The sequence below is a fragment of the Parathielavia appendiculata genome (assembly GCF_033297405.1).
Source record: "Parathielavia appendiculata strain CBS 731.68 unplaced genomic scaffold N657scaffold_1, whole genome shotgun sequence".
Classification (NCBI taxonomy): domain Eukaryota; kingdom Fungi; phylum Ascomycota; class Sordariomycetes; order Sordariales; family Chaetomiaceae; genus Parathielavia; species Parathielavia appendiculata.
In genome coordinates, this window is record NW_026944220.1 from 2,905,746 (window position 1) to 2,933,041 (window position 27,296).

The 27,296-nt window shown below is 54.4% G+C and overlaps 12 protein-coding genes across 12 annotated transcripts; 5 read left to right on the plus strand and 7 right to left on the minus strand.

Annotated features, from left to right (window-relative positions):
• The first annotated feature begins 1,298 nt into the window (after positions 1–1,298).
• On the plus strand, positions 1,299–3,034 carry N657DRAFT_51133 (uncharacterized protein). Its single transcript, XM_062787718.1, has 6 exons — positions 1,299–1,339; positions 1,410–1,682; positions 1,741–1,777; positions 1,834–1,901; positions 1,969–2,339; positions 2,416–3,034. Exons 2-6 carry the CDS (start codon positions 1,515–1,517, stop codon positions 2,828–2,830), a joined length of 1,059 nt encoding a protein of 352 aa, XP_062652820.1. The 5' UTR covers positions 1,299–1,339; positions 1,410–1,514; the 3' UTR covers positions 2,831–3,034.
• On the plus strand, positions 3,035–3,973 carry N657DRAFT_51330 (uncharacterized protein). Its single transcript, XM_062787720.1, has 2 exons — positions 3,035–3,720; positions 3,913–3,973. The coding sequence occupies exon 1, from the start codon at positions 3,238–3,240 to the stop codon at positions 3,652–3,654; it is 417 nt and encodes a 138-aa protein (XP_062652821.1). The 5' UTR covers positions 3,035–3,237; the 3' UTR covers positions 3,655–3,720; positions 3,913–3,973.
• A 1,395-nt stretch (positions 3,974–5,368) lies between these two features.
• N657DRAFT_676736 (uncharacterized protein) lies at positions 5,369–6,097 on the minus strand (the record flags this gene model as incomplete). Its single annotated transcript, XM_062795917.1, has 1 exon — positions 5,369–6,097. The coding sequence occupies one exon, from the start codon at positions 6,095–6,097 to the stop codon at positions 5,369–5,371; it is 729 nt and encodes a 242-aa protein (XP_062652822.1).
• Positions 6,098–6,346: 249 nt separating this feature from the next.
• N657DRAFT_51145 (uncharacterized protein) lies at positions 6,347–7,323 on the minus strand. The gene is made up of 2 exons (XM_062787719.1): positions 6,855–7,323; positions 6,347–6,763 (listed from the first exon to the last, which is right to left on the minus strand). Exons 1-2 carry the CDS (start codon positions 7,242–7,244, stop codon positions 6,596–6,598), a joined length of 558 nt encoding a protein of 185 aa, XP_062652823.1. The 5' UTR covers positions 7,245–7,323; the 3' UTR covers positions 6,347–6,595.
• A 1,364-nt stretch (positions 7,324–8,687) lies between these two features.
• On the minus strand, positions 8,688–9,526 carry N657DRAFT_630027 (uncharacterized protein; the record flags this gene model as incomplete). Its single annotated transcript, XM_062790947.1, has 3 exons — positions 8,688–8,924; positions 9,011–9,227; positions 9,312–9,526. The coding sequence occupies 3 exons, from the start codon at positions 9,524–9,526 to the stop codon at positions 8,688–8,690; spliced, it is 669 nt and encodes a 222-aa protein (XP_062652824.1).
• Positions 9,463–10,649, minus strand: N657DRAFT_51120 (uncharacterized protein). Its single transcript, XM_062787717.1, has one exon. The coding sequence runs from the start codon at positions 10,401–10,403 to the stop codon at positions 9,684–9,686; it is 720 nt and encodes a 239-aa protein (XP_062652825.1). The 5' UTR covers positions 10,404–10,649; the 3' UTR covers positions 9,463–9,683.
• Positions 10,650–11,818: 1,169 nt separating this feature from the next.
• Positions 11,819–13,427, plus strand: N657DRAFT_668148 (uncharacterized protein; the record flags this gene model as incomplete). Its single annotated transcript, XM_062795436.1, has 6 exons — positions 11,819–12,315; positions 12,595–12,804; positions 12,890–12,942; positions 13,119–13,133; positions 13,266–13,304; positions 13,401–13,427. Exons 1-6 carry the CDS (start codon positions 11,919–11,921, stop codon positions 13,425–13,427), a joined length of 741 nt encoding a protein of 246 aa, XP_062652826.1. The 5' UTR covers positions 11,819–11,918.
• A 127-nt stretch (positions 13,428–13,554) lies between these two features.
• Positions 13,555–14,939, plus strand: N657DRAFT_639603 (uncharacterized protein). Its single transcript, XM_062791799.1, has one exon. The coding sequence runs from the start codon at positions 13,666–13,668 to the stop codon at positions 14,638–14,640; it is 975 nt and encodes a 324-aa protein (XP_062652827.1). The 5' UTR covers positions 13,555–13,665; the 3' UTR covers positions 14,641–14,939.
• Positions 14,940–15,336: 397 nt separating this feature from the next.
• Positions 15,337–16,741, minus strand: N657DRAFT_639604 (uncharacterized protein). The gene is made up of 2 exons (XM_062791800.1): positions 16,027–16,741; positions 15,337–15,937 (listed from the first exon to the last, which is right to left on the minus strand). Exons 1-2 carry the CDS (start codon positions 16,390–16,392, stop codon positions 15,713–15,715), a joined length of 591 nt encoding a protein of 196 aa, XP_062652828.1. The 5' UTR covers positions 16,393–16,741; the 3' UTR covers positions 15,337–15,712.
• Positions 16,742–19,135: 2,394 nt separating this feature from the next.
• Positions 19,136–21,049, minus strand: N657DRAFT_676740 (uncharacterized protein; the record flags this gene model as incomplete). The annotated part of the gene is made up of 6 exons (XM_062795918.1): positions 19,136–20,036; positions 20,096–20,172; positions 20,226–20,531; positions 20,602–20,669; positions 20,724–20,760; positions 20,813–21,049. The coding sequence occupies 6 exons, from the start codon at positions 21,047–21,049 to the stop codon at positions 19,136–19,138; spliced, it is 1,626 nt and encodes a 541-aa protein (XP_062652829.1).
• A 1,297-nt stretch (positions 21,050–22,346) lies between these two features.
• Positions 22,347–24,321, minus strand: N657DRAFT_639607 (glycoside hydrolase family 5 protein). The gene is made up of 3 exons (XM_062791801.1): positions 23,546–24,321; positions 22,752–23,494; positions 22,347–22,606 (listed from the first exon to the last, which is right to left on the minus strand). Exons 1-3 carry the CDS (start codon positions 23,897–23,899, stop codon positions 22,543–22,545), a joined length of 1,161 nt encoding a protein of 386 aa, XP_062652830.1. The 5' UTR covers positions 23,900–24,321; the 3' UTR covers positions 22,347–22,542.
• A 1,631-nt stretch (positions 24,322–25,952) lies between these two features.
• On the plus strand, positions 25,953–27,235 carry N657DRAFT_686464 (uncharacterized protein). The gene is made up of 2 exons (XM_062796831.1): positions 25,953–26,086; positions 26,199–27,235. Exons 1-2 carry the CDS (start codon positions 26,021–26,023, stop codon positions 27,171–27,173), a joined length of 1,041 nt encoding a protein of 346 aa, XP_062652831.1. The 5' UTR covers positions 25,953–26,020; the 3' UTR covers positions 27,174–27,235.
• The last annotated feature ends 61 nt before the right edge of the window (positions 27,236–27,296 follow it).

A 27,296-nucleotide genomic window follows, 5' to 3' on the forward strand; every position in this document is an offset into this window, starting at 1 on the left:
GGTGAGCCGCTCACCGCGCTCACTTCCTTGGCGGTGATCCCTCTTGCAGGCCCCACCTCAGCTTTCCCCTGGTGTTACGCCTCTTCATTGGCTTCCGTCGCCCCACCAGGCCTCGATATATGGTTCGTTCGTACAATACTCAAGTTAGGGCTAACTAAACTACATAAAAATAAGATTAGTTTCTTTACTCTATAGTTAGCTACTTATTTATGTATTTTACTAATCTAGTAAGTTATAGAAGGTTAACTGAATAACCACGTTAATTATATATTTCTACGTTATATTGCCTTGATATACTAGTGTCACGGCCTCTACTATGAGCTCTATACTTAGGCTATTAGCAGGCGAGACACTGTGGATTTCACGGCGAAGCGATATGACTGGCAACAGAAGGAGGATATCTAGAGAGCGGGAGACTCATATTAAAACTTGGAACTTCCTTCTCTCAGGGATTGTTGGGCAGCCAACAGTTACATGCTCAAGTAAGCTTAGATCTACCAAATGGTATTGAACAGATTGAGGTATGAAACGAAGCTTGAATTGGAGTCACGATTCCAGAGTGACCACACAAATGAAGGATCAAGATAGTGGGTTAGTGTGCCTCCCAGGGGAATTAACCCCCCTTATATAGAGACAGTGTGCTATGATATGGCGTTTATGTCAGGAACTGCGTCATTGTGATGGATCTGTGTTGACTGAGCATCTCGCATTGAACATCAGTGCTCAGTCCGTGAATCTTGGTGCCAAGGAACCCACTCAGTTCAACAGGGATCAGTCAATTGGTCAAGTGGTACTTAGTCATCTTACCTGCTTCTCGTTGCGGATTCGGTGCATCTTCCTTGGTGAGCCTGTGTGTATCACCTTACAACTAGCTACTACTATAAATATAACGGTATATTTCACAGAGATATCCTTAATTAACTACATTTTATGTCTAAATTGAGTAAATTTCTAGATATCTTAGCTTTGCAACTCTTTAGAAAATGCCAACTAATCCTAGCTTAGTCACCCAATTTACATGAAATTCAGAGGCTCTAGAAATAATAAACATCAATCGAAGGGCTTAGGATAGAATTGAAATACGGATCTGTATTATTTCATGTCACACCGTAGTGCGCACACAACGATTTGCCGCCCGCCAAGACCGACATTCCGCTCCGGGAACAGCCTGCATTAGCAGTGGGTGTTTCCCGTCTCCAATGTCCGTGCGCGCTCAGCTCGCAAACAAACGTGTTTCCGATTCTGGTGTGGGAGGGGAGATGGAGGCAGATGGAGGAGGTGGCGGAATGGGGAAAGGAGGGAAATGGAGCGAGCCTGAGAGCGGGCGAAGAAAAAGGAGGTGAACACTGATGAATCAACAACGATACCAAACTAATAGGACACGACCTGGCAGCCTGACAATCATAGAGGACCCCAAGTTGCGGCCCATTATCACTTCGGACCTCTCCTTGGAAGACTGTCGACCCTGTTCCCCTCCCGGTTTGGCGAGGCAGCCACATGGCTGTCGCGGAACCATGGACACGCCAAACGCGGCCCATGAGCCCAGCCGGCAGAACTCTGTCATCGCGGCCTCAGTCGTGATGCTGAGTCTCAGTACCATCACCGTGCTTCTCCGCTTCTACACCCGCAAAGTCTTGCTCAACATCCTGGGCGCCGACGACTGCGTGATTCTCGCCGCCCTGGTGTGTGGAGCTTCAGATCGCCGACATGGCTGGCCAGACTGACACGTCTCCATGACAGATTCTGTCACTCGGCGTCAGTGTTGGATATATCAGGCGTCCGTTCACCCGGAATCTAGTTTGTCCAAAACTCCACTGACACTGCCACGTCCAGAGACGCACTTCGGCCTCGGTCGGCATGTTTGGCTGGTCACTGACGATGACCTCTCCAAATACCGCTTGGTAAGAGAGCAGTGGCAGCCAGTGAGACGTCCCAACAAGCCACTGACGCGCCCGATTACGCATCCAGGAAGAGTGGTACACATTTCTCCTCTACGCCACAGGCCTCTCGTGCACCAAGATATCCATCTTGCTGCTGTACCGACGCTTCTTAGCCCTCGGCTGGGCACGCATCTGCACCTTCGTCGTCTTGGCCACCGTCGTCGCCTGCAGCATATGGGTCATCATCACGTCCTTCATCGACTGCATTCCGCTCGCAGCCGTGTGGGACAAGACGATCGACGGCAAATGTATCGATATGAATGTCAAAGTGGGAAACTCTTATGCCCACATCATCACCGACTTCATCATCTTCGCCCTGCCCATCCCCTTCGTCATCAGGCTTAAACTTTCCATGCGGCAAAAGATTGGCTTGATGGTTGTCTTTTGTGTGGGATTCGTGTATGTACAGTGCGCCGAACCGTGTTGTCTAATTCTTCGTATGTACATGGCTTCGTGTTACTGACGCAGTCAACAGGGCCTGCCTCATCTCCGTCATACGGATCGTGGCAGTGAGCTCGATGGATTTCTCCGACAAGACATACAACCTGGCCACTCTCAGCATCTGGGGTTCTGTCGAGGTCAATTTGGCCATTATCTGCGCGTGTCTGACCACCTTGAAGCCTCTCATTGTTCGACTGTTTCCAAACTTACTCAAGTCGAGTTACATGGGAACTCCCAGGACGCTTGGTTACATTGATCCGGCGTCGGGGACGGCAGCCAGCGTCCATGGCCCTCGAGTCAAGCACGGAAGCGCCTCCTTTCAAGTTGCCAGAGTGGACGACGTCCGCGGCACTGACTCGGAGGGGTGCGAGATGGATGACTTAGAGAACCAGATCCAACGAGGGGCCTACATAGTGACGCCCTCCAAGGCCTATGCACGGCTGCCCTGATCTTTGAGGGTCAAAGTTGGTACAAGCTCAAGGATGGTTATGGCAGGGCCTGACCGCGTACCTTATTCAAATCCGTCTACATCACATCGTGGCCTCCACCTTGTTTCAAAGCATTGGGCTTGCATTTCTGCTTTCCGCACAAACATTCAGGCGCCCAGAAAGAGGCCAGCTCCGAGATGGCCAAGGCTTACTTACATAAGCAAAGCGGTAACAGTAGCAGTGTCTGCGAGCGTATGATATGGTCAGCTTCCTCCCTTTGCGCTTTGTCGCTTTTCCGGGCGACCGTGGATGGCGTAAGAGCGCAATGAAATCTGCCCGTCCTCAACCTCGGCAGAACCATTCGCAAAACACAACTGTTCGAACATGAGACGACAAACAACGCACGTAAAGTCCTTCAGTCCACGCTGATGATAGCCTGGCTCAGGCAACTGGCGAGCACTACAACTTCAAGTACATTCCATAGCCCGGGACCCCCCGGTGGGCAAACTCCGCTTCCGCATTCCCATCCCCCGTCTCAGCGTCAACCGGACCGTCAACCATGGCACTACACCGGCTGTCCGTCCCCAGGCAAGCACAGTCTGGTTTCAGTCTCGCTGCCGCCCGTCATCGAAACCTTGGTAGCAGGGGAGTTCCGCCTCCATCTGGGCCGCCGCACCAGACTTCCGTGGTCTAATCTGAGGATTGCCTGCTGCTGGATGTCACGGTTCCAAGGCCCTGTTCGATGCGCAGACCGCGGGGATACCGGCAAAACCGGTGCCCGTCCTGGTTTGGATTCACGGAGGCGCCTACGTCGAGGGATCCAAGGACGAGGTCAACCCGGCTAGCTTGATCCACTAGAGCCGCGGGAACGGCGACCTAAGTGTCATCGTTGTTGCCATCAACTATTGGTTGTAAGTTCTGCCTTCCTTTCCGCTACTTCCTTAGCAGCTCACCAGCGTAGGGGCCTCTTCGGCTTTCCTCGGCGCAAGCCCTGGATGTGGGACGTTGCCTCCAGCGCCGGGCGCTACGACCGACGACTCGCCATGGAATGGGTCCGTCTCAAGTTAGGATTTGGGCTGATGGATACATTACATTACCTATAGACCGACATTTCTTCCGCTTGTTGCTAGATGTTAATTGGATGGATGACATTGCAGTGTTTTGGCCACAGTCCTCGCGCCGTGTCTGTCACAGACGTGCATCCGTCACACACGCTAAGACGGCAGTTGGGAACCCTCTTATGGCATGACCGGTCTGTGGCATCTGTAAGTCGGGGTCAATTCTTGGTACTATGCGAAAATCATCCTCTCGACTGCCCCCTTTTAACATGAGGCTCAACGACTCCAGCTCCTTGAAGAGGACTCCTGCCCAACAGTGTGGCCAATGGTCTCAGTTCTGGGGTGCCAGTCCCAAACACCAGCGGTCCAGGCAAAACGGCCAGGCCAAGTCCCACGATTCATCCTTCATCTTCGCCCACTGGTACACTAACAAGTCTCGGAGATTGTCGTTGGATGATGGCTCACACTTATCTCTGTGTAACATAATCCACCATCGGCACCTTGTAGCAGCAGTACAGCGGCGGCACGGAGACGCTGAAAGTCCTTGGACCTGGCGTGTTGGACCCCAAGCTGGATATGCTGTGTAACCGAACATCAGCTGACGGGCTGCGGCAGAGCTCGGTAACTGTTACACAGTAAGTGGTTGGCATCACGAGCCCTTTCGGCTTCACTGTGCTTATCTGCCAAATATGCACCGGATTATGATGGGCAGGCACTGTGTAAAAAGCCCGAGACAGCCGAACACGATGCTGGCTAGGGCTCCACGATCATGCAACGGCAGTTGCATTGACCATCGTGAGGGCTGATTGGGTAGAATTGCATGGTCCAGGAAGCTTATCGCCAGGGTATCTGAGGTGACTGCCAATCCGTGGGTAGCACGGAGGGAATGAACCTGCAGGGTCGTTATTATGGTAGTGGGTTGGAGGGGTAGGGTACAATATCCGTGCGAAACCCGGCACCTTCAACCGACTGCCCTGTCTGGCTCGGCCAATCGAGGTTGGGACCTTGCTGACTGGGTGGACAAGACGAGCTGGCAATGTCCATGAATGAAGAAGAACCGGAGGATTGTCCGAGGACTTTCGGCAACCACTGGTTGAGTGAGATTGCGTGGGATATTTGATACAGCAAGGACAGGGACATCAAAAGAGCAGAGCCCAGGTCCCGGACGGACACACTAAACAACACACACCTCGGTAGTCATCCGAGAGACAGGAAGACCAGAACAACGCCGCAGGACTCCAGTGACCATGGCGTCCCTTCCCCTTCCGTGCAACCATGCCTTCGCCAAAAAGTCGTGTCACCTTTCAGAAGCCATAACCAACATCCGAACCGGACTAGAAACGCCAGAAGCATAAGCCCCGGTAGTCAACACAGACCCCAGAATAATACACCAAACCGTGGCTCATGCCCTTCCCCATACCAAGCAAACCAGAAAAACGAAAACTCAGAAAGCATGCCCATGACTGCAGTACTCCCACACACCCCCAATAATATGCGTGCATCAGAAACACTCGCACCACCCAGTCTCGGGATCCCTCACTCCGACCCGATGGACGACGAACCCCAGCTCCCACTTCCCTTGTACCTGCCCCAGCCCCTCATGCTGTTGTCGCTGCTGCTGTTCCCTCGGCCGCTGTTGAGGCTGCAGCACCACGCTGGCCCAGCAGCACAGCCTGCCCTGTGCCGAGAGCACCTCGGCCTCGTCGTCGCGGAAGCCGGTGAAGTCGGCCAGCAGGCAGCGCGAAAAGACCCAGTCGTCGCCGTCGTCAAAGTGCCGCTGTACTTGCACCCTCCTCTCGCTGGGCTTTGCCGTGGAGGACGTGTTTGATGATGATGTGGTCGGTGATGGTGATGGTGATGGTGATGGTGATGGTGGTGATGCTGAGTGGGGTCCGCCTGCCTCGGAAAATACAAGCAACTGCTCGCTCTCGAAGCGAGAGAGGAAGGTGCGGACGAGGGGCCCGGGCAGGGCGACCTGCTCCAGCTTACCCTGGCTTGTCGTCGACGCCGCGTTGTCGAGCGGGAAGTCGGCCACTTCGAGGCGGCAGTGGGGGAAGTGCATGAGTGGGGGCGACAAGGTGCCTTGTTGGTCCAAGTCTTCTTGGTCGGATTCGGATTGTGGGTTCTGGTGTATTTGTGTCATGGATAGGAGCAACTCGGAAGCTTGGAGCGCGAGCTCCATTGGGGATCCATCTGGGCCCTTTTGCGCAGGCTGTCTTGAAGAATGCATGGTGCAGGAGTGTGCGTGATGTTGGCGTTGGTTGGATGGGAGGATGCAAAGTGACTTGATAGTGAAGGGACGTTGTGTTTTAAGAGTCCCCGGCTGGGGACAAGCGAAGGTGGTGGGGTCGAGTTGGGCGGGTTTGCCTTGGGAGAGACGCGGAGATGGGCGGACGGCCTGGAATAGCTACCAAGGCAGAGAGCAGGCGGGGTAGCAATATTAATAAAAAAAACACCAGAATGGAAGAGCTGTCCCAGCAGCCCAGCCTTGCTTGAGACAATATGGGCTCTCTTAATTGTAATAATAATAGACATAAAGAACAAGCAGCCACACAAGACAGTGAGAGCTGGACGAGGTTTTCTCATGCGACGTCCCTCTTGAGATCCGGGGGTGTTCACAGGGTGCCGCCGGATCGCAAGACCTGGTGTGGGTGTATTCGGCTCTGTTACCCAATCAGCTCGGTACCCATGTTGGCGGGTGACGGCCGACTCTCTCCAGCTGAAGTTGCTAAGTGTTGGTACCTCTGTGACTCGGGTTTTGTGCGGAAAGAAGAGACGCGGCACGATTGATCGAGCTCATTGGAGCGCGATTTGCCGCCGGCAGCGGCAACAGAAAAAGCCAGTCAAGGGGGTGAGATTGACATCCCGTTTTGGACAACATGTCGCCGGAATCTGGCTTGGCTTCAGTTAGGGCGAACTGAACATCCATGAAGTGACGGGGCCCGCGCAAAAATGACAGAAAAAAACGGCCGCAAGGCGTCGCAAACCTTGTGCCTGCAGGCCCGGCAGTCCGGGCAAGTGAGAATGCTGCGATTGGCTGCCACGAATCTTTGCTGCGTTGCCGGGGATGCAGCCAACATCGACCCGTCACAGAAGAAACAACACTTCGATCGGGCCGAAAAATCGAACACATGCCGAACCGGATTGAACTCCGGACCCCGCAATGCTGGTTGGTTCTTCGTGGAGTTCGGTGAATACCCTGCCTCACCTGCAAAACGTCCACTCAAGGACCGGCGCAAAAGTCTGAGATGCTGCAGTGCAAGGTTCCTTTTGCTAGTTTTCTGTACAGCATGAATCGCTTTCGCTAACCAACCGCTGGTCGGCTTCCCGTCCTGGGAAACCCGGAAATGGGTTGGGGCTGTCGGGAAACTCCGCATCACAACTCCACAACGCTAAATTAACCTTAGCAGAAAACAGATCTCCCCGGAAGCATCCCCGAGAAACTTGGCTGCACCCGAAGCCCGAGGAAAAAGGATACAATCCTGAGCCAAGCTTCAATAACGCAGGCCTGCCAATTGCGCAGATCTCACTCAAACTCATGTTGGAAACAACTCAATCACCAAGGTACCAACAAGCTGGCCCGGCAAGCTCCAAGGGCCCCAGGAGCACATGCACGGCGTTGGGAACGGGATGGGGTTGGAGGCTTTGATCGTCATCGCACTAGTGTGAGTTGGCATCTGGGCTGTGCCAAGGCACAGTTCTTGAACCTCGAGGTTCGATCTGCGTCCCGGACTCCCTGCCATGTGAATCTTACCTCACCCATCTCACCGGCTCCTGCAACCTGCGTGCTGCCGATCAGGCACAGTACAGCCGGCCAATCTGTCGCTGCATCCATGCAGGGAGGTGAAGAGGTGTCTATTCACATAGGTACCTCACACAAGCATGCCACGATCGTAGGACGATGAGACGTGGAATCGGCCTAACATTGTTTCCAATGCAAGCCTTGCCAAGTAAGGTATGGCATTCCCATTTTCCCCCATTTTTCCCCATCTGTACCAGTCAACGCCAGCCATTATTCTTAAAGCAAGCGAGCAACCAACCAGAGTCGTCGACGACGTGCAGAATGCTTTGCCAGCCTGAAAGGTTGGTCCTCTGACACGTCACTGGCCATGCCCTGTCAGACCTCCATGGCAACACTGGGTCTTTGGCTTCCTTTGTTTGCTGTCCCTCATCTTGCACCAGCAACGAACGTCGAGACAAATGTGATCGACTTTGGAGCCTGTCGATACCTTGGCAGATCTAGCCGTCACGAATTCACACCTGGTTAGAGAGGTCCAGGCTATTGGTTACTAACTAGGTAATGCTTGCATGCCTGGCCTCGTCGGCAGATGCACGAGTAACTAACTGTGAACAGTACCATCGCCACCTTCTGCCTGTATTGAGAGATACTACCTTAGCTACGGAAGGCAACCAGGGAGGAGGTGGAACGAGTTAGGTCTCTTTGCCGGAGAGATGATTGACATCAGGTGAGCATGCATGATGCCTCTCATTGAATACTACAGGTTTTGATTTCATATGACATCAAGCATGATAGAGGACCTGTGGGTTTCCGCCAGCTTCAGGTGACATCTCCGAGGAAGTTGACGGGTCTCTAATCAGCACGCTCACAAGGAAGTGGGTGACAGGGCATACCAATCACCTGAGGGTTCAACAGTCCGAAGTAACAGCCCCTTCTCATCCGCATGATTCGCGCTGTGCCTCCATTTCAGAGGCAGTCAATCCAATCAGACAGATCCAAACCAGCCAAGTCTGATGCAAGAACCCCAAATCGAGCTTCGAGACTACTAGGGTAAAGAACACACAACATCCTTGACACTCAATCAGAGCGAAAGAAGGGCCTCATTCTCGATGATTCGTTCCTTGGAGCCCTCGAGGAGAATTGGAATGAGGGCCTTTGCGAGATGATCCACGCCGATGGCCCCATACAGCCGGCCCGAGAGTCTGGCGGCGAGGCTGGCGTCCGCAGGGAGGATGCCGCTGGGCCGAGCACAGTAGACGACAAAACGCTTGGTCGTGTCGGCGTCTGCAATCCCGCACAACCCCTGCTCCACCTGTCCCTGTGATGGTTGACACCGTCAGATCCAGCCTGATGCACAGAAACACCAGCTAAAATATCATACAAGTACACCGTTCAGATACATACCTTGACTCGGCGTGTATCGGCCATAAAATGCAGCGGCTTGCTCTGGTCCCATTCGGCAAACTTGCCGCTGCAAAACACAAAGCGGAACTGCTTGCCTTCAGGGAGCTGCGGCGCGAGCTGGTCCCTGAAGGCCGTTGCGGCGGCGAGGGCGTAGTCGACCTGCACCCTCTTGTAGGTGTCGAGGTCGGGGAACTGGCTCGCTCGCCCGCCAATGGCCCTGTTCACTGTTAGTAAAAGGAATCGTACAATGGTACAAGGAAATCGTGCGCTACGCTGGTACGAGGACGAACGAGAAACCCACCACAAACAACCCTCGGCCCCGGTGAGCTGGGCGATTAATTCGGGCGGATAGACAGAGAAATCGTCATGGAGAATGACGGTGAGTTTGGGACTCTGGACATGCTCCAGGGGCTTCCTGGACAAAGCAACGACGCGTGTGATGTGGTCACTGGCGATGCACTGGCGCACCAAACTGCTGCCGACCAGGCCGGTGGATCCTGTGACAATGACTTTCATCCTGGGATCTGGGTTGATGACTTCGACAGTTGAGGCTAATTCGTCGGGGTAATGACGCAGCGGACCGGTTCGGATACGTTTTGCCGCTGTCAGGGGTTTTGGGTTGTGACGTGATTTCCGTTTCGCTGTGCAGTGGAACTTCCCGTCCAGCTCCTTTTCACCTATGCCTGCACCCGAATTTAATCGGACTCCATCTCGCCCAAACTTCCATTTCCCCTTTACAGTTTTTTCTATTCCATTTTCCCACGGTCAAGATGCTAGCCGAAATTGCTGGCCAACGTCGGTCAACGAAGCGGACGTGGAAGAAACGGGGAACGCCGCCGGCAACTGCTTGGCGCCGCGCCAAACCGAACTCTTGGAACCCCTGAAAAACATCGGCCCTACCGTTTGGTATGCCGGGTGTTGGCCTCGTGTCGAGGAAGCAGTTTTGGATCGGCGAGACAGCGATTACCGAGTCCCAACAACCAGATTCCTGGGCCGAAAAGGCCATTACATGCCTATCAGCCCGCCACCTAGTGCGCCATCGGCCAAAACTGTCTGTGTCACGCAATGCGGATTTCTCCGGGCGCGACAGCAGGACGTGACGAGACGTACCTTTATCTGGACAAATCATCATTCGACAAGCGATAGCCGACAGGCAGGCATGCGTTCTCCCCGCTTTTTCGGTGCACAATGCGGAGCTAGAGCTGAAGGCTGGCAACCAGTGTTTCTGGGTGGATGAGAAAGGGGAACTATTCAGTGCCACAAGGACGTTGTCACCGCCATCACGGGCGAGGCCCCATTTGTCCCATCGCAGTCGCACGATCGGGAGGCCAGGTCCACACCAGACGGTATCACCAACTGTCAAATGCCGAAGCGTTTTGAAGCCACAACGCATCCAACTTCATTGACCCGGATTGATATCTTATATACAGCGAAAAGGCAAAAGCCTGGGTGAGGGGGCGGCGCTGAACCCGGCTCCCGGATCCACCGGCTCTAAAAAAACTGCTGGATGCAAACAAGCACGCCACATGAGCTAGCCATCGCAGCAACATAATCACACACAAGAACCTTTTACTACACGGCCATCACTCCTCTCGCAGCCGTTACCCGCCGTGTCTCGTCCCTGCTTTCCATTGCTTTGAAGCGTAGCGCGAATGCCTTACATTCCTCCCATATCGCCTCTGCCGCGCGCCTACTCGCAAGACAGGAGCAGATTTTGACAGCAGCAGCGAGCTAGACGGCATCCTTGGCTCCGACCTGGGGTTGGGTAATCCCTCCTCAGACCTGCCCTGGTTCCTTGCACCGTCACCGCCAACCAAATGTCGTTTAGCTTGGTTCGTCGCCTGAGGCGCGCGATTCCCGTTCCTGGGCCGCTTGATAGTTTCCATGGATCCGTCGGCGGTAGTCACGGGTTCGAACGAGGGTGTACTGGAGAGCTTGGGGAAGGTGAAGCCTGACGTCAGACTGTGTGGGCAATATATGGTTGAAAGCACAGAGGTGTGGCTGAGACTGGGGATGGGTTGTCGAGCCCAGGAAAATGTCTCAAGTATGCACTCGGCCGAGAGCTACGGTGGTGCAGGAGCTCTAAGGCTGTGCACGGTTTCGCCTGTCGTTCTGGCATGCTGTTTGCCCGTCAGCGCCGTTGATGCCGGTGAAACTGCATCAGGGAAAACTGTGGCCTGAATTTCGAGACACAGAAACGGGTGGACTGATCGGAGTTTGCATGGAAGCGGCAGAGCGTGGCAATGTGACATGGTTCAGATTTTGGGATGAGCTAAGATGACCGTGCCGCCTACGAGCAGCACACAGGATGCATCTCATGTTTCAGCGCCTCACAAGCTGTGGTCGGGTAATGGCTACCAGGTATACTGGCGATCACTTGACGAAGAAGCCCAAAAATATAACGGTATACATTTATCACTGGTTTACCAGGTGGTTATCAGCAAGGGGTTATCACAGCTGGGCTGGCCGCCCAAATCCTGTGACAGCAGGATGCGGAGGAGCCGAGAAAATTGGGGGCCGAAGATGATCTTATGCTTCCCTCTAGCCAGGCGACCTTGGATCTCTGTACGGGCAGTTGTCGAGGAGGCCGTGCCAAAACCGCAGAGCGAGAGCGGACAATGAAGAAACATCCATGGACACGCGCTGGAGTATCAACCCGGCCAACTGCCTCTGACCTGTTGCTTCTTGAGGATGTGGTGGTTAGATGCCCCGTCAAAGACAACGCGAGACTCCCTAGCCTCACCCCCCTGCAAACAGCCAGTTTTGTTCAGCCTGTGCTTCTGCCCTTGCGCGCAAGCCCAGCTCCTACAAAAGCTTTCTTCCCCCCAATCCTTCATTCGCCCCCTTCAGGATCCATCGATGAACTTGCCTTCTCGATTTAGTTCACTCCGGCAACCACGGTATCGATATGTCCAACTTGAACAACCAACCTCTCTTTTGCCTCGTGCCTAATTCAAGCGATGCCCAAGATGTTCTGACGCTGAAAGAGAACCGGCCGCACAGAAAAGGCCCTGCGAAACGTTTCCTGGACTTCCCCTACTTCATCTTCGGTCCCAGTCGACCTTCCAAGCTGAAGCAGCCTGGAATGCTAGCAGCGCTCGGTACAGGCAAGGAGGAAAACGATATCTGGCTCGGCAACGACAACCGCAACGGGGACGGCTATCGCCGAAAACAATGCGTCTTGTTTCTCGACCACACCAGAAACCTTCACATCCGATCCTTCACGGGTGCTTGGGTATATGTCGTCCTCTGCGACACTGAGCAGCACGGCTTCGGAGGGTTCGATGATAAAAGACCGCGAAAGAGTTATCCGCTACATGCCTTCCAAGGAGAACCCCTCCCTGAAATGGTCATTCCTCGCCATCCGAAGTGGGAGATAACCATTGGACTTGGGAGGAATGGAAACACCTGCTTCCGGTTGGTGTGGTTGGATACCGGCAACCAGGCCGGCTCTCTCTGCTGGAACTTGGTTGATTCTATGCCTCAGAAGCATCTACAGGGCTCAACACAGCCTTCGTCGGCTTCTAATGGTGCTCAGACACCTTCAGACGGCGCCGCATAATCGTGGTGACACTCCCTCCCAGACACCAGAGAGCGCTTCCGGCCCAGTAGTAGCCGCAGCAGCAACTACCACTTGCTCCTGCAGCGCAGGAGCAACCCTCCGGAACGCAGGCGAAGCAGGGTTCACAAGGCAACGGAGAGCCCTCTCAGAGAAATGGGCAGAGGGCCAGATTCTAGGCTAGCTGCTTTGAAACTTGAGCAGTCCTCCACGGAGACAGAGAGCTGGGTGTACGGTAAACGATCGGGAGGAGAAGAACTCAGCTGCAAAGGACGGGCTTTATCCCGTTGCCCTTTCTGTCGGTTTTCCCCTTACTACAGGTACTCTGTCTTCGGCTTCCCCAGACCACGTCTCCCAAGTCTGGGCCTTCATGGTATGGTATACGGTTGGTCTGCTCTGATTTGGCTTGGTCTGGTTTCAGTTTGTTCAATTTGCTTTGCTTTGGCTTGCTTTGCCGGTGTTTAAATAGGTGATCAGGTAGTGGTTTGCTGTTTGGCCGAACTGTCGCCATAATTAGAAACATAAGCATGACAACTTAGAGTTAGGAAGTCCCTGAAAGACTACGTAAGTCCTCTTTGTTCCACATCTATAGTGGTGACAAGATCTGAGTCTCATCCATCCCTGGTGATTGGAAACAAGATACCCTCTGTACGGTCGTGTAATGCAACAAGGGTGTGCTGAGCTTGCTCGTCGTAGGGGAGCTCGAGCTCATGTTCCGAGGGAAACACGATTCTAGTATGTGTCAGTGTCTCACTGGCACTTCAATCTAAGACGCCTGAGCGTTGGCAAGTTGCTTTCACAACCACCTAAGGGCTTTCACAACCACCTAAGGTATCCAGCAGCTCTGTGAGCGAGTAGGAGAATCGTTAATAGCTGGGAACGTGTAGCTCAGTGAAGTGCGAATACGAGTAGGGTTACATTATGTTGGTTAACGTACAGGGGATTGTCGAGCCACAAAATCAATTCCGGCGGAATGCAGGAGACATTTAGAAGAACGAACTCTGCGAGACCTGCAATCTTGAAATTCCTGTGCTATGCGAGCCCATCGCCACGATATCTTCTTCGACTCTAGTCATTCTACTTTGAATATCTCACAATGAAAGCTGCTCCAATAACGGGGCTCCTGCTCTCTCCTCTCTCAATCCTCGCTCTCTCGGCCCCAGTCCCAATCTTCACCCTCCCTGGGCCCGTGCAGCCAGCTTCGTGGTTCGAGAACATCGCTGTCCGCCCGAACGGCAAGATCCTCGCCACACGCGGCGACGCCCCCGAAATCTGGCAAATTGACCCTGCCACGGGCCAAGGCGGCCTCCTTGTCTCCGTCGAAGGCGCGTTCAACCTTACGGGCATCGCCGAAGTGTCCCCGCACGAACGGCCGCAAGCCTCCTGCCTCGAAACCTATGTATTCGGCAGCTCACACATCCCCGCGCCCATGCAAATCGAACCTGGCAGCGCCAAGGTCTGGACCCTCCAATTCAGCGCCAACGGTAACGCCGCCCCCACCGTCTCCCTCCTCGCAGCGATGCCCAGTGCGGGCTTTATCAACGGCATCGCGGCCTGGGGAAAGGGTCGCGTCCTGCTCAGCGACACGGTAGCTCAGATCGTGTACCTGATGGACGTCGAGACGGGCGCTTACACGACGCCCCTTACGGGCTTGACGGGCATCAACGGGATCAAGACTGCGCAGGGGTATATTTACAGGGCGGACCACCTGTCGTCGACTCTGAGTCGGATTCCGGTCGGCCCAGACGCTGTCGCAATGGGTCCAGCTGAGGTGCTGGCGACAAATCAGAGTATCGATGACTTTTCGATCGTGGTGGATGCTTTTGGGAAAGGGAAGGCGTACATTGCGGCGATGTATGACGTTGAGGTTGTCGAAGTTACGTTTGGTCCTGCGCCTTCTTCGGGGCCGGGGGTTAAGAGGGTTGTTGCTGAGAATTTGAGCGGTACGGAGACTGGTATCAGTACTGCCACTGCGTTTGGCAGACGGCCGCAGGATTCTGGATTGCTGTATGCCACCATTGGTCAGGGCGGGGCCAGCGCTGCTATTGTGAGGTTTGACCCGACTGAGTAGTGGGCATTGGATGTGTCAAGGTGACCAGGGGCCCATAGAGCGTGGCATGTGAACGGTCCGTGGAAATGAGACTTAAGCGAAGGACGGAAAAGAAGAGGGCAGAGGATGAAACGGGGGCCTTATAGGATTCCGTATCTTCCCTTCTTCTTGCACGGTCTGAACCTGTCCTTCCCATCCCATCTCACATTGTCTGACATCACTGGTACAGTACAGGAAGTCGCGACTTGGAGTTCAAATTGAACCTGATCCTTGATTACTCACCGCAGAGAGGGAGACGTTGATCACTCCATGGCATAAGGTAGTTCCTAAAGTAGGTAAGAACAACACAATGGCAATGCATAAAGAGTCGAACTTAAAACCGCACTTCTCGAGCTTGCACCGTGAAACCAAACACCATGCGGTCGTGCACGATGTATGGTGGCGGCTATTGCATGTGGAACGGGGGAGCTATCCAAGTTGAAGAGAGGACCAGTTGAGGAGGAGAATGAAACAAATTCCTGAACACCACCAAAAAGCCAAGGTACGTAAACAAGTTGACGAGAGTCACAAGAACTCCATTGTCGATGAAGAACTCGGAATGCATCCAAGCTTAAACTAGCGATGTGGTCACAAAGAAAATGGATCGGACTGGACAAAAACTAAATGCAGGAGTTGCTAGCCACATGGCATCCATGGGTGATTTTTCGTCACGGCAAGAGCCAGGCTCACTGTCAGGAAAGCACACCAGAGGGCCAGCCAAACCCGGCCTTCTTCAGCTTTTGAGTCCTGTACGTCAAGTTTCAGTCATGCACATCAACCCAAAGTTCAACACCAGCCATCATTGATAAGTAACAGAATCAGACCCACACTAACACACTTGCTTCATTTTCGGCATTCATGCTCCAGGCGATGTGACCAGAAGAAACACCAGAATCAGCTGTCAGTGGAGGGGTTAAGGTGGATTGAACAACGAAGATATACACAGACCAACTCCATTCCCAAACCTCTTTTAGAGCTCCTTTCTTTTTCTCGAGGGAACCGCACTCTACTGCCAAAAATCACAACACTTCCGAGCCCCATCCCCGCAGGGCCCTCAGCACCGCCTCCATTCGACATCCCACGCCTCGGTATTCGCTTCAAAGTACGCCTTGCCCTCGCCAGTCAGGGAGCCCCGGAAGTTGATGTTCATGATGCCCGTGTAGCCGTCGCTGCCCGTGCACGGTGACCACACCTTGCTGGCGTCGGCCTTGGCGACGAGCGTGACGCCCTCGTTGTACGTTTTCTCGCCATTGTTGGAGATGGAGCCTGAAACAGTGTCCTGGTTTTTCACAATTGTCAGGGTCAAATTTCCAGTAGTGTGTGATTGGAAAGGGGAAAAAAGGGAAACAACTCGGAGGTCAAACCCACCAGCTTGGCTGCGTCCTGGCTGAAAAACACAGTCGTGTAGTGCGTCAGCGTGGTGCCCGGCCCCAGCACGACGTGGCCCTTGATGACGTTGGATTTGAGGGCTACCTGCCAGCCCGGGGATGCCCCCTTGGCCTGCAGGTGGACCTGGCAGTTGACTGTTTGGTTGGCGCCGGGCAGGGAGGCCGCGAAGTTATAGAAGGTGACTGTCGGGTCGTTGAAGCTCCCCGAAAACTTGGGGTCCCTCTGGCAGCCGTTGCCCGAGTAAGTGATGCTAGTGATCTGGGGCGGCGAGCCCGGAGTAGCGGCTTCGGCGGCCACGGCCGAGGCCGCTGTGAGGACGAGAGCAAGGTGAGAAAGGATGCCCATTGTTGTGTTTGTTGTGTGTTTGTGATGTGGTGTCTACTTCGACTAGATGGTGGAGAAGCTTGGGTAGGTACCGTAGGTGATGTCTCTGGAATATCTGACGTAGTCGTCTGGTGCAGGTTGAAGATATGTTTCGTGGCAAAGGGCGCTCCTGGGCTAGTAACCTTCTTTATATCCCCAGCCACGACACCTGGCCCTCGGAGGCGAGGGTCATGATGCCTTCGACTCGCGATAGCTGCTTCTTTTCGCCACCCATGTCCTCTCCGCGAGTTCTCAGGTTGTCAAAACTCTGGGTGCGGAGCTATGCAATTTATCCAAATTGCAACCCGCGAATCCGGGTGCCAGGATTGGCAAGAACCAAAGTCTAAATTAAGTCCAAAAATAGCTCCCATAGACTTCTGGCATTGTCGTGCCAAGACGATCTGGAAATTGGGTCGAGTGCTTCGGAACGAGGCCAGACCACGGAGCTTGAACCGGGAGAGAAAGAGCCAACGTGGAGAGCTACCATGCACGTTGAGCTGCAGATGCGGCAGACAATCTCGGAGTATATTGTCAAAGTGATAGCACAACGCCTCGGTCACACCACATGTTGTTCCGTCCTCCCTTCCACCGTTAGTCTGGTTGTTCTTGGGTAGTGCTGTGCCTGGATGTCAACCCCCCTTCGAGGCAGGGGCTGCAGCAATGGCTGGCCACGACGCCGCTTTACCTACGGTGCGGAGTACAGGGCACTGAAAGGACACCGGCGGAGCTCATTTCCGCAAAGATATTGTCTGGGTGCGACGTCATGTCTGTGTCTGGCCTTTCCACTGGACATCTGGTCTCGGTACAGCAGTTCAGGGGTCGGCGGTCACAAGATCGGGCCGGCAGCTAATTCGTTGTGGCCGCTCTAAGCTTAAAAATCCTTCCAGAGCACAACATGCCGTTCGCCGCCAAGTTGTGCCCAAGCGTTCGGGTGCGTTCTCCAGATATTTGCTGTTGATGTCCAGCGTGTGATTGCATGCGGCAAGTTCACAGACGTTGACAGTAGCGCTCCTATTTATGGCAGCGCAATATCTTCCTCGGGCTGGACTTGCGAGCCAAACGCCTGCCGAATGAACGTGGCTGGAACTTTGATGCCTCTCGTGGACAGCCGCGACGGACCAGCGACTCTGTACCTTCACGGTGACACGTCTGCGGCACGAGATAATGTCTTCAGATGACGTGTGGAGATATGAATTGTGGGCCACGGAGCTACAACCAGAATGGGTGAAAAAGCACTGGAGCGCTTTGATGCCAGATCCCGCGCGAAGTAGGGGTGTGGGACTGAATCAAGCAGCGCCTCAAGCAGCGCCCGCAGCCCAATGCGAGCTTCAAGACTGACAACACGACAACAAGTCAGTGGCTCTCATTCTTATAAAATAAGCTTCCCATGTTCACTGATGATGCATTGACTCGGCCTTGGACGCCCTTCTCCGAGTGTCATGGACCAATCCAATCAACCTTTTCCTTACGTGTTGTTCTCACCCCTCCAATTAGCTAGAATCTAGGAGTGCTCACCATCACCCCTCCATTGCTGGCGCCACTGACCACTGCAGTGCAATAAATGGACTTCCTGTACAGAAAGTACCTGGTCTCCTTTCCACCTCCTATACCTTACTCCCAGCTCAAAGAACGAGAAGAGTTCACCACTTTCTCACGATAACACACCAAAACAGTCCAGATAAAGCTGGCAATTCCTACCAGCCCATGATAATGGTGGTTAGCTGAGGAGTGTGGCATCATGATCAAGAGCTACATAGGGGGTATCCTTCTTTGCAGCGCCATTTACAACGAGGATTCACTAGCACGGAAACAAAGAATGTGAATTCCCCTACACTGTGTTCTGCAATGTTGGAACTGGCAGAACCTAGAAGTATGATACTTGACATGGAAACAGTTGCGGACCGAACCGGCACCGTGGCACTCGTTGGCTGGGTCATTATCAATCACTTAGTAAGAGACCAAACGGAGGAAACATGGCGACGCCTAAGCTATATACCTTGGCAATATTACAACGAGCCACCAAAAGCTGGTCAGTTCTTGCGCCGGGGTCATGTCACCGATCCAAGGACACGCTCCGAGCCTGCGATGCAACACCTCCGGAGGTGAATCGACATTGATTTTGATGAAACAAGTGACCCCGTACCATTCGTGACTCAATGAAGCTGTAAGCGTTATGTGTGATTCTGAGTCTTCTCTATATGTATTACCTGAGCGTCTTGAAAAGTCGGCCCTACTTGATGCTGGCCAGATGTGATTGAACCAAGTTTTGTTGACTCCCATTGAATGCTAAGCTCATAAATGCCAGATGTAAAGGGCAAGGAAGGGCTGGCTTAGGGATAGGGCAAGGCATCAAGAGTCAGAGGAACATCCATTCCTACTCCTAAGCGGAATATACAACGAGTGTCTAATTATCTGTCAAACTCCGTCTCCTTTCCTACTAACTACCTAGACTAATTAACAAGAATGGTATCACGCGTCCATTTTTCACAGCTCCATGTCATATCCAAGCCCACTATCCCCTACCCGACTGAACGCCAAAACCCAGCAGCGGTAGAGACCGTAACCATAACCCCGCAAGAGACACCCAGGGTATCAGTGGAACATCGAGTCATCAACGAAACGGAGGGCCATCCTAAACCCCAAAAAGCATCACTCAACCACCCGCCATCCTTCCTCATCCTCCTTTTCTCTCCATCATTGATGCTCATTGCCAGAGAACTCCACCTCAAACTGTCCTTAAGTCCTCTTCCCGCCCGCCTCCGGCAACTTGAACCACTTTTGTATTCCCACCCTCCTCCCTCGCAGCATCCACCGGCGCCGGCACCTCCTCCCTCCCAGCCCCCCAAGCACCAGTGATACTCTCACTCTCGACAACCACCTCCCTCATCACATGAATCGACAGCCTCAATTGCGCCCGAGGCGGCGCCCTCAGCGCTCCTCCCGCTCCGGGGTCAAGAGCTTTGCAATCCTCCCCGTGATCACCATCATAATTCCCTGCGCTTCCGCTGCTGCTTGCCGCGCCCCCTGTGTCCCCGTCGCCGTCGCCGGCGGCGGTGGTGGTGGTGGTGATGCTGCTGCTGCAGGTGCGCTGCGCTTCCAAGTCGAGGTCGTGATCGAGGTCGTAGGCGTCGTCCGCGTCGCTGGAGCTGGGGTGGCGGGTGAAGCTGTGGTAGTAGCGGGATTTCTCCATCATGTCCTCGTGATGGTGGCCGCGGCGGCGGTGGTGATAGTGATGCGACATTTCGTATTCGTAAAGGTGCGGCAGGCTTCCGCTGCGGCGGTTCTTGTTGGTGGGAGTGGATGTGTTGCTTCCGCGGCTCTGGTACCTGTGTAGCGGGCTGGTTGGTGAGGCGGGAGGAAGAGAGTTGCGCGTGTGGCTGTCGTTGTTGACCGGGGTGATCCATTGCAGGGTCGGCTCGCGGATACCCTTGCTGGGGGAGAGCAAGCGCGGGAAGACGCGCTGGATGAATGGCTTGAGTGTCATTACGCAGGCGCAGGCGATGGCGGCGTTGACCTCGACGGTGGTCCAATAGATCATGTAGGCGCTTGTGTAGGTCGCGTCGTATGCTTGAAGTTCGGTGAGGTCGATTAGGGCAACGAGGCGGACTACTGAAATGATGCACACACTTGGAGACAGATGGCGTTAGGACGAGCTGACGCTGTGTGGGGGCAGAAACCGACATACCCAAAGCCCAGGGCGAAGAGCCCCACAATGGCATATTTCTGCCTTCGGGGCAGGTTTAAGGAGGACAGGACCGGCATCTGCCAAGATCAGATGCGGGTTCTTCGGCGACGGAGAGCATGGGTTCACGTACCGGCAGCGCCATAATGACCAGGTCGCTGGTGATGTGGAGAGCCGCATTTGCCCACCACAGGTTGGGAGGTTGGCAGTAAACCCGTGTGGTGAAATACAGTGACCAGTCCCAGAATGCCTGCAACGGCATGCACGCCGTGCAGACGGCGACGACCAGCCATATCCCGCTGGCGACGATGAGGACCAGCACGATTTGGATGACCCGCTTAATCCAGCCGTAGTTGAATATGCGTTTGTACAATAGGAGTATCGATATCCTCGTGAGGGTGAGGCTGAGATTGTAGAATAGGATGCCATACCAAGCAGCCTGCGATGATTGTTATGATCATGTACTTGACATCAACCATCCCCACTGTCTCACGGAGATGCCGACTTACCCTCTCGAATGCTGGTAACTTGAACGGGTCCGTTTCCCAGGCGTGTTTCCCCGCGCCATGAGCCACCTCTGGTATCAAGTCAGCTGCGGTGGCGGAAGAGTTCTATGATCGGGGTGACGTACGCTCAAGTGAACTTGCTGTGACGCCGGCAGCGCAAAGCTGTGAGAAGGATCAGTCGCGTACCTGTAATCGAGTGGAAAGTTTTCCCTACAAGAGCCGGTAAGATACACCAATCCGAGGCTCCAAGCACATGGTTGACCCAGCCCCTGGTGTAAAACCGGAGAACAACAAACGTCGAGGCGGCAAGGAACGTTACGACAGCACAGGCGATGATGTCCGGCTGAAGGGACCTCCCGGCATCTGGCGGGATCTGCCACAGTGTCGAGTTGGGCGGCGGGATCGTGAAGTTGCCAAACGTCGAGTTGGACCAACTAGTGTCCCACACCATCTTGGCCGGGTCCTCACCTGTAAAGGTGAGAATGACGCTCGAAACCGGGGCTCGGCGCTGGCGGTAAGGGTGCGGTGGTCATCACCAAATGTGCAAACCGAAGCTAAACGTCGAGATCCGGAGAGGTAGGGCAGGGGCAGCGGGAACATATACCGTCCCTGCGTGCTCCATTCACGGCAGCAGATCTGATCAAACCGTTGATGGACGGCTATCGCAGGCTGACGGCCCCCGCAGTGTTGCAGCTGGGCAATTCTGGGGTAATGGGAATGGTGCCTTGCTGTCAGAGCGGCCTTGATTCTCAAATTTCAACAGCTCCTTTGAGAGTGATGTCGCCCCACGTTTAACCTTTGTGTTATGGTCTTCCAAGGGGAGCTAGCAAGAAATTCCCGTTGCCCCGGTGGGCTAAGCACGAGGCGTTGCGCCCAGGACCTGCCGGCGAATTTCCCGAGCCACGATGCGACGCTGTGTTGCAACGCGGATGGTTCGGGCTGATTTGGTCGTCGAAACCAACGGCTCCAAGATTCGGAACGCGGGGAAGCGAGATGGGCGAAGGGTATAAGACTGGCCATAATCCTGCCGGATTGGCCAGCACCGACAGGAAACTTTGGGTCAGTTTACCAACACGCAGCGGCTGGCAAGACTTTGCTGGAACTTGGATGTGGCTTGGCCAGCTTTTTCCGGTGGTGACTTCTCGTCCAGATATCGGTGAAAAGCCTGTGGGATGTCTTTAGCCATGCTGTTTCGGCAAGCCCTGCGAGACTCGATGAATTCGCTCTCGCCATCGAGGATATTCTCGGAATCCGGCAACTCGTTTTGCATTGACAGAAGTGGGATGAACAGTCCACCTTCGGGCTGAAGTTGACCGAATTGGGCAAGCGCCAAGGCAATGGCGCACGCGTTTCCTGACTACCTGTCTTGGCTTGGAATGAGGTTGAGCAAGCTTCATGGCTTGTCGGATGCATGCAACCGAACATGGCAACTGAAATAGATTGTCTGCCACTCCCGCTCAAATTGCACACGGCAGTTGTCCTCAGCCATCAGACACATAACAGGTCAACAAGGCTTGGAACTGAGCAAATCGGAAGCTTTGCTTGCAGCTAACTAGTCCCAGACTGTGAAATGCTACGCGTCAGGGGGGTTGCAAGTATCGCGGTCTGGCACCGAAGGCCAGGTTCACACAAAATAACACGACAGCCAAATTTGAGCATGGTAATTTATGAAGTTTGTACAAAATCTGGTATTAAGAGGAAAAAATAGCAAAAGAATAGTTACAAGGAAGCATTGCAGCGCTGCCAACCAAGCCTGAGCACCATGTGGGACTCAAATCACTTGCTTCCGGCTCTCAGAGTTCAACGAGAAATTCGGGCCGCCGAAAAACTCCACTTTAGCCGACAATGCACGGAGTCGGAGCGGCAAGCTCCCGCCTAGGCTCCCGTCTTGGCAGAGCTGGGGTTCCGAAACCCCCGACCACCACCAGAATCACGGATGCCGTTTTAGGCAACGTACTTCTTCAGCAGCGAGTTGTAGTTGACATAGCCCGTGCCAGAGGGGGGTTCGCTAAAAGAAGCGCGTCAGTGTCTGTACTCTCTGGCCACTTTGTGTCTCAGGGAACGATATGTCCGAAAAGGATAAAAAGCAAAGAAAAAACAAATAGAAAATGTGGAGGAAAAAGGGGAGAAATAAATATGGAGGAGAAACTCACAAGCTGTACATGTAGTCACCCCACCAGGGCCCCGCCGCCCACCAGGACGCTCCGAGCCAGACGTCGCTGTTGGCCTTGAGGTGCTCGAGCAGACCGGTGACGGCCTGGTTGCAGACCGAGTTGGCACCGCCGGCAAACTCGCCGAGCATGCCGACCTTGCCGTTAGCTCGGAGCCAGTTGGTGGCACTCTGGACGCGCTGGACGCCAATGTCGGTGCTGACGCAGGCCGTGCTGGTGCCGGACCCGTCCGTGTCGAGGTATTGGTGCATCTCGTACACAATCTTGTTCTGCGGATCCGTCAGGCCCTTGAGGTTGTCGTTTGTCTGAGCCCATGTCCAGGCCCCCGACCACGAGTTGCCCTCGACGAAGATGTACTGCGAGGTGGCCCCCGCCGCGCGGATGGCGTTGATGGCCGCCTGGTTGAGGTCAAACACCAGCTGTTGGTCCATGTCGTGGTACTCGTTGTTGGTGTCAAAGACGACGAGCGAGTTGGACTTGAACTGAGTGGCGAGCTTGGTGTAGAAGGAGCCAAAAGCGGCCTTGTCCGTGATGATCTTGTCGTAGTATCGGCCGAAATTGTGAGGGTCGAGAATCGCGTAAGAGCCCTTGCTGGTGATGAAGTTGACCGTGTCGGTCAGGTTCTTGAGATAGCCGGCGTCAAAGCTCCCGGTCAGCTGGTTGGGCACAAGGCGCTCCATCGCGAAGGCCACGCGGAACGTGTTGTACCCATCGTTGATGTGAGTCTGATGCCTGTCAGCATAACAGTCTTTCTCGCCTGCTCCTTGATCGCATACCTGGATTGACGAGGTCGACGGGAAGATGAAGTCCTTGCCCCAGGTGCCAGGGAAGATGCCCTTCCCAAACTCGGCGCTGGAGTGGTTGACACCGAACCACTTGAACTTGCCCCTGCTAGGCGAGGTGCTGGTGGCTCCGGCCGTGGAGGTAGTTTTGGTCGTAGACGTCCTCAGCGTCGTCGTGGGACCTGCACCGGGCTGGCACTGATGGTACCAGTCGTTCACGTAGACGCACGTGTACCCCGAGACACAGGTCGTAGCGCCCTGCCAATTGTTACCCCCACATTGTGACCAAGGGCCGCCTTGGGCAACGGCGCCGGTGGCGAAGAGGCCAGCGACAACAGTAGACTTCATCTTGTTTGGCAACTTTGGAGCGAGTGTCGGCTGTGTCCTTCCGCTGAGAGACCAGTGCCCATCTTAGCAGCCTTTATAGCTGTCGAGGTCAAAAAGGCATTGTGGCAACGGCCTCGGGAATGCCGACAAGCGAGCACGCGGCTCAAGATGCCCCGCTCTTAGATCCACGAGTTCAGGGACAATGCCGGCCAAGAATCCCTCATTCCGGGGAAGCGTGCGTGGGCGTGTGGAGCAGGGTCGCATCGTGAACGCTTGACTGTTCGCGAGCAGGAGCCTCGGAGGGCACCGTTGGGATCGCTACGTGGGGATGGGCCCGCCGGGGTTCCAGTATCGGGCAAGAGAGCACGGCGGGAGCCAAGCCGGATTCCAAAATCGTAAAACGCCCCATCTGATCGGACGGGAAAACATCAAAGAATCCCCGAGCGTGGAGATGAGTTGATTAAGCTGTGCGGAAGAGGCGATCGCAAAACCATGGGAATTGAGTCGCCGGTCCGAAAAAGGGGCGGATGAGGATGTTCCGTGATGCGTTTTGAGCAACTCGCAAAGCTCCGTCTGCCAAGATGAGTCGGCCGAACGTTTCAACATCAGACTCTACGGACCGAAGGGTCGCTACCGGGTAGTGTTGAACATAAACTTCGCAAGCCTCACCCAAGGGCAGTATGAATGAAACTTAGCCCGGGGGGCTCAGAGAAAATTGACGAACACAGCGAAATACGAATAATCGCGCAACATGACGGATACGGCGAGAGCGTGCTCATCTTCAAATACCTCGATGTCTGGCAGCTTCGCGGTCGAAGGTTCTAGGATGCTGCCGATCTCATCTGGTCAGGAGGTGTTTAACTGTGGTCTACCCCTTCGGTGGGAACTTCCGGGCAGGTATGAGCTGCAGGCGCGCCGGCAGGGCAGGCAACATACCCGAGCCGACGCAGTATAGACGCCTTTAATCTCTTGGCTGATATGACGGTCTGGACTCGATAGTGGACGTTCCGGTGCCGCTACTGACTCCTGACCTCGAAATCAAGGACCGAACCCATCCCCCCCTCCGTCTCCATTATTTGCCCAGATGCTCAGGTCAATACTCAACGTGAGCCCGCAGATGCTGGACTAGGACTTTCACTGCCTAGGTAAGTAACGTCAGAAATTTTTTACCGGGCTTTTCGTCGTGTACTTAAGCACATACCCTACCTGTTAGGACTCGGCCGGAGGACTCTTCATCATGGAGCAGCTAAGTGGGATTTCTGAGTTTTGACCCGATTCCGCTTGAACCATTGAAGACTAGAGAAGATAAAACAAAGTATTGGATAACGTTAAGTGATGAAGATATAGTTGTAGGGTCGTGAAAAACAGCTCCCAAAAAAAAGAAAGAACGAAAGGATTAGAGGAAGACCTAGTTAAAAAAGAAAACAAAAGCGAAAGATATGTCAAGCTGAAACCTTCTGGCGGATATGGTAAGCGGGAAGCTGGGGTGTGGTAAACTGGTACCGGAAATAGTGTCACTCAGCTGAAAAGAAGCTCACATCAGTATGGGAGTCTTGCAGGGTCTGGAACATCTGAAGTCCTCAAATGTCGACCGAACGAGTGCAGTCGTCCCACGGTGCAGCTGAAAGTGCCCTGCCCACCCAGTGGCTTTTCGCTTCTCGCGGTCGGTGCCCAATCACGACGTCCAACAGTCAATGGGTGCTGCCACCAGTTCAAAAGTAAGCTGCCTAAAACCTGCAGGGTACGCGCATATGCAGAGGGGGACAGAATGTAGGTAGATACCATTGCCATGACCAACTGATGTATCTTAGTACAGAAGTGTGCAGTGCTGGAAGTTATCTGCCGCTTTATGGAAACATTGAGTTTGTCATGCGGCTGGCAAAATCACTCGCACATTAAAGCAACATCCAGCTCATTAGAGACAGAGATCATGATGTCGTTTGTTGTTTTGAAACCCTGAAGCTCTCTGCAGTGTTGCGTCATAATCCCAAAGATCGGCCCACTTCCCCGGGCCAGGTACCGAAGGGTCCGATGCACGCCACAGCCCAGTTGCCTTCGACATCAAAGCATCCTACCTCACCTATCTGAGACTTCGATTTTCTTTAATTAAGCTGTTTCGTTGTGCGTCAGCGACTGACAAGAATGGCTACAAGCGTCCTGCACACTCCTTCCTCGCCAGGACAGCAAGGTCCTCTACTTGACGCTGAGGTATGTGTTTGGGATCGCGCATTCCATGTCTACCTGTAATTGGGGTACGATTTGGATGACCATGTTGCCGTCGGAGTTTTGGACATCTGGTCTAATCAGACATCCACTTAAGGCATCTCCATACTCAGGTCATGCTCAGAGCAACTGGGACTGTACGACCGAGGTCAATGACACCCACAACCACAATATCCCGGCAGCCAATGGCATGTGGATGGGGGATGCGCCCCCAACATCATACTACGATTCAACAACCGCCGCCTTCGGCACGCCACTGAACGTAACCGCCTGGTCAGAATATGGAACAGCTCCCGAGGGCAGCAACATGCCTTCTCCAGCCGGCACCCTCCCAAGCCCAAGCTTCGAACCCGACGGGCTACTTTGGCCCATGTCGCCAACCAACGCTGCCTTCACCAACCCCTGGACTCTGAGAGACCAGCCACTGCGATCTCCGCTATCCGAAGCACCGTCGTACATTCTGGCGCAAAGACTTCCGACAGACGAAGACGGCATCCGTACCAGTCAGCCAGTTAAACCCCCAGCGAGCGGCTACAACTCTCCTGCCACAACCTCTCCCTCGCCCTCAGCCTTCTCTCAGCTGCAGAACAATCCAAAGCACAATGTCAACCGCCCAACATCCTCCTCAAAGCGCCCAGCAACACCAGCAGCAGGACCAGAGCCCACCCGCCTCCGCACCTTCAAGCGCTACAGATCCGACACGCCACCCTCCACCACCAACAACACCGCACCAAGCACAACGAACAGCAGCACCACCAACACCACCACAACAACAACAACAAAGACGACACTGGGCGGGGTGCTGCCAGCCGACGTCGACCCGCGCGTCGCCTGCGAGCGGATCCGCCGCCAGGCTTGGGAGCGATGCAACGCCCAGGCGCTCGAGATGGCGCAGCGGCGGACGATGCTGCGGGGCCACGAGCACGGGGCGCTGGAGCGGGAGATGGAGAGGCTGAGAGTGAATTTGGAATTGATGAAGCAGCGGGAGAGGGAGGCGGATCGGAGGCGGTGGGAGGGTGGTGATGATGCCGGAGACGGTGGTGGGGAGATGGTGAGGATGACGGTGGAGTAGGTTGCACTGGTATAAGGAGAGGGGAGGGGCTGAGGGGGATATCTGGAAATGGTGTTTCGGAGTTCAGGGATCCAAAGCAAGGGAAAGGGCGTGATATATGGACAGAGGTTTCGGTATAACTAG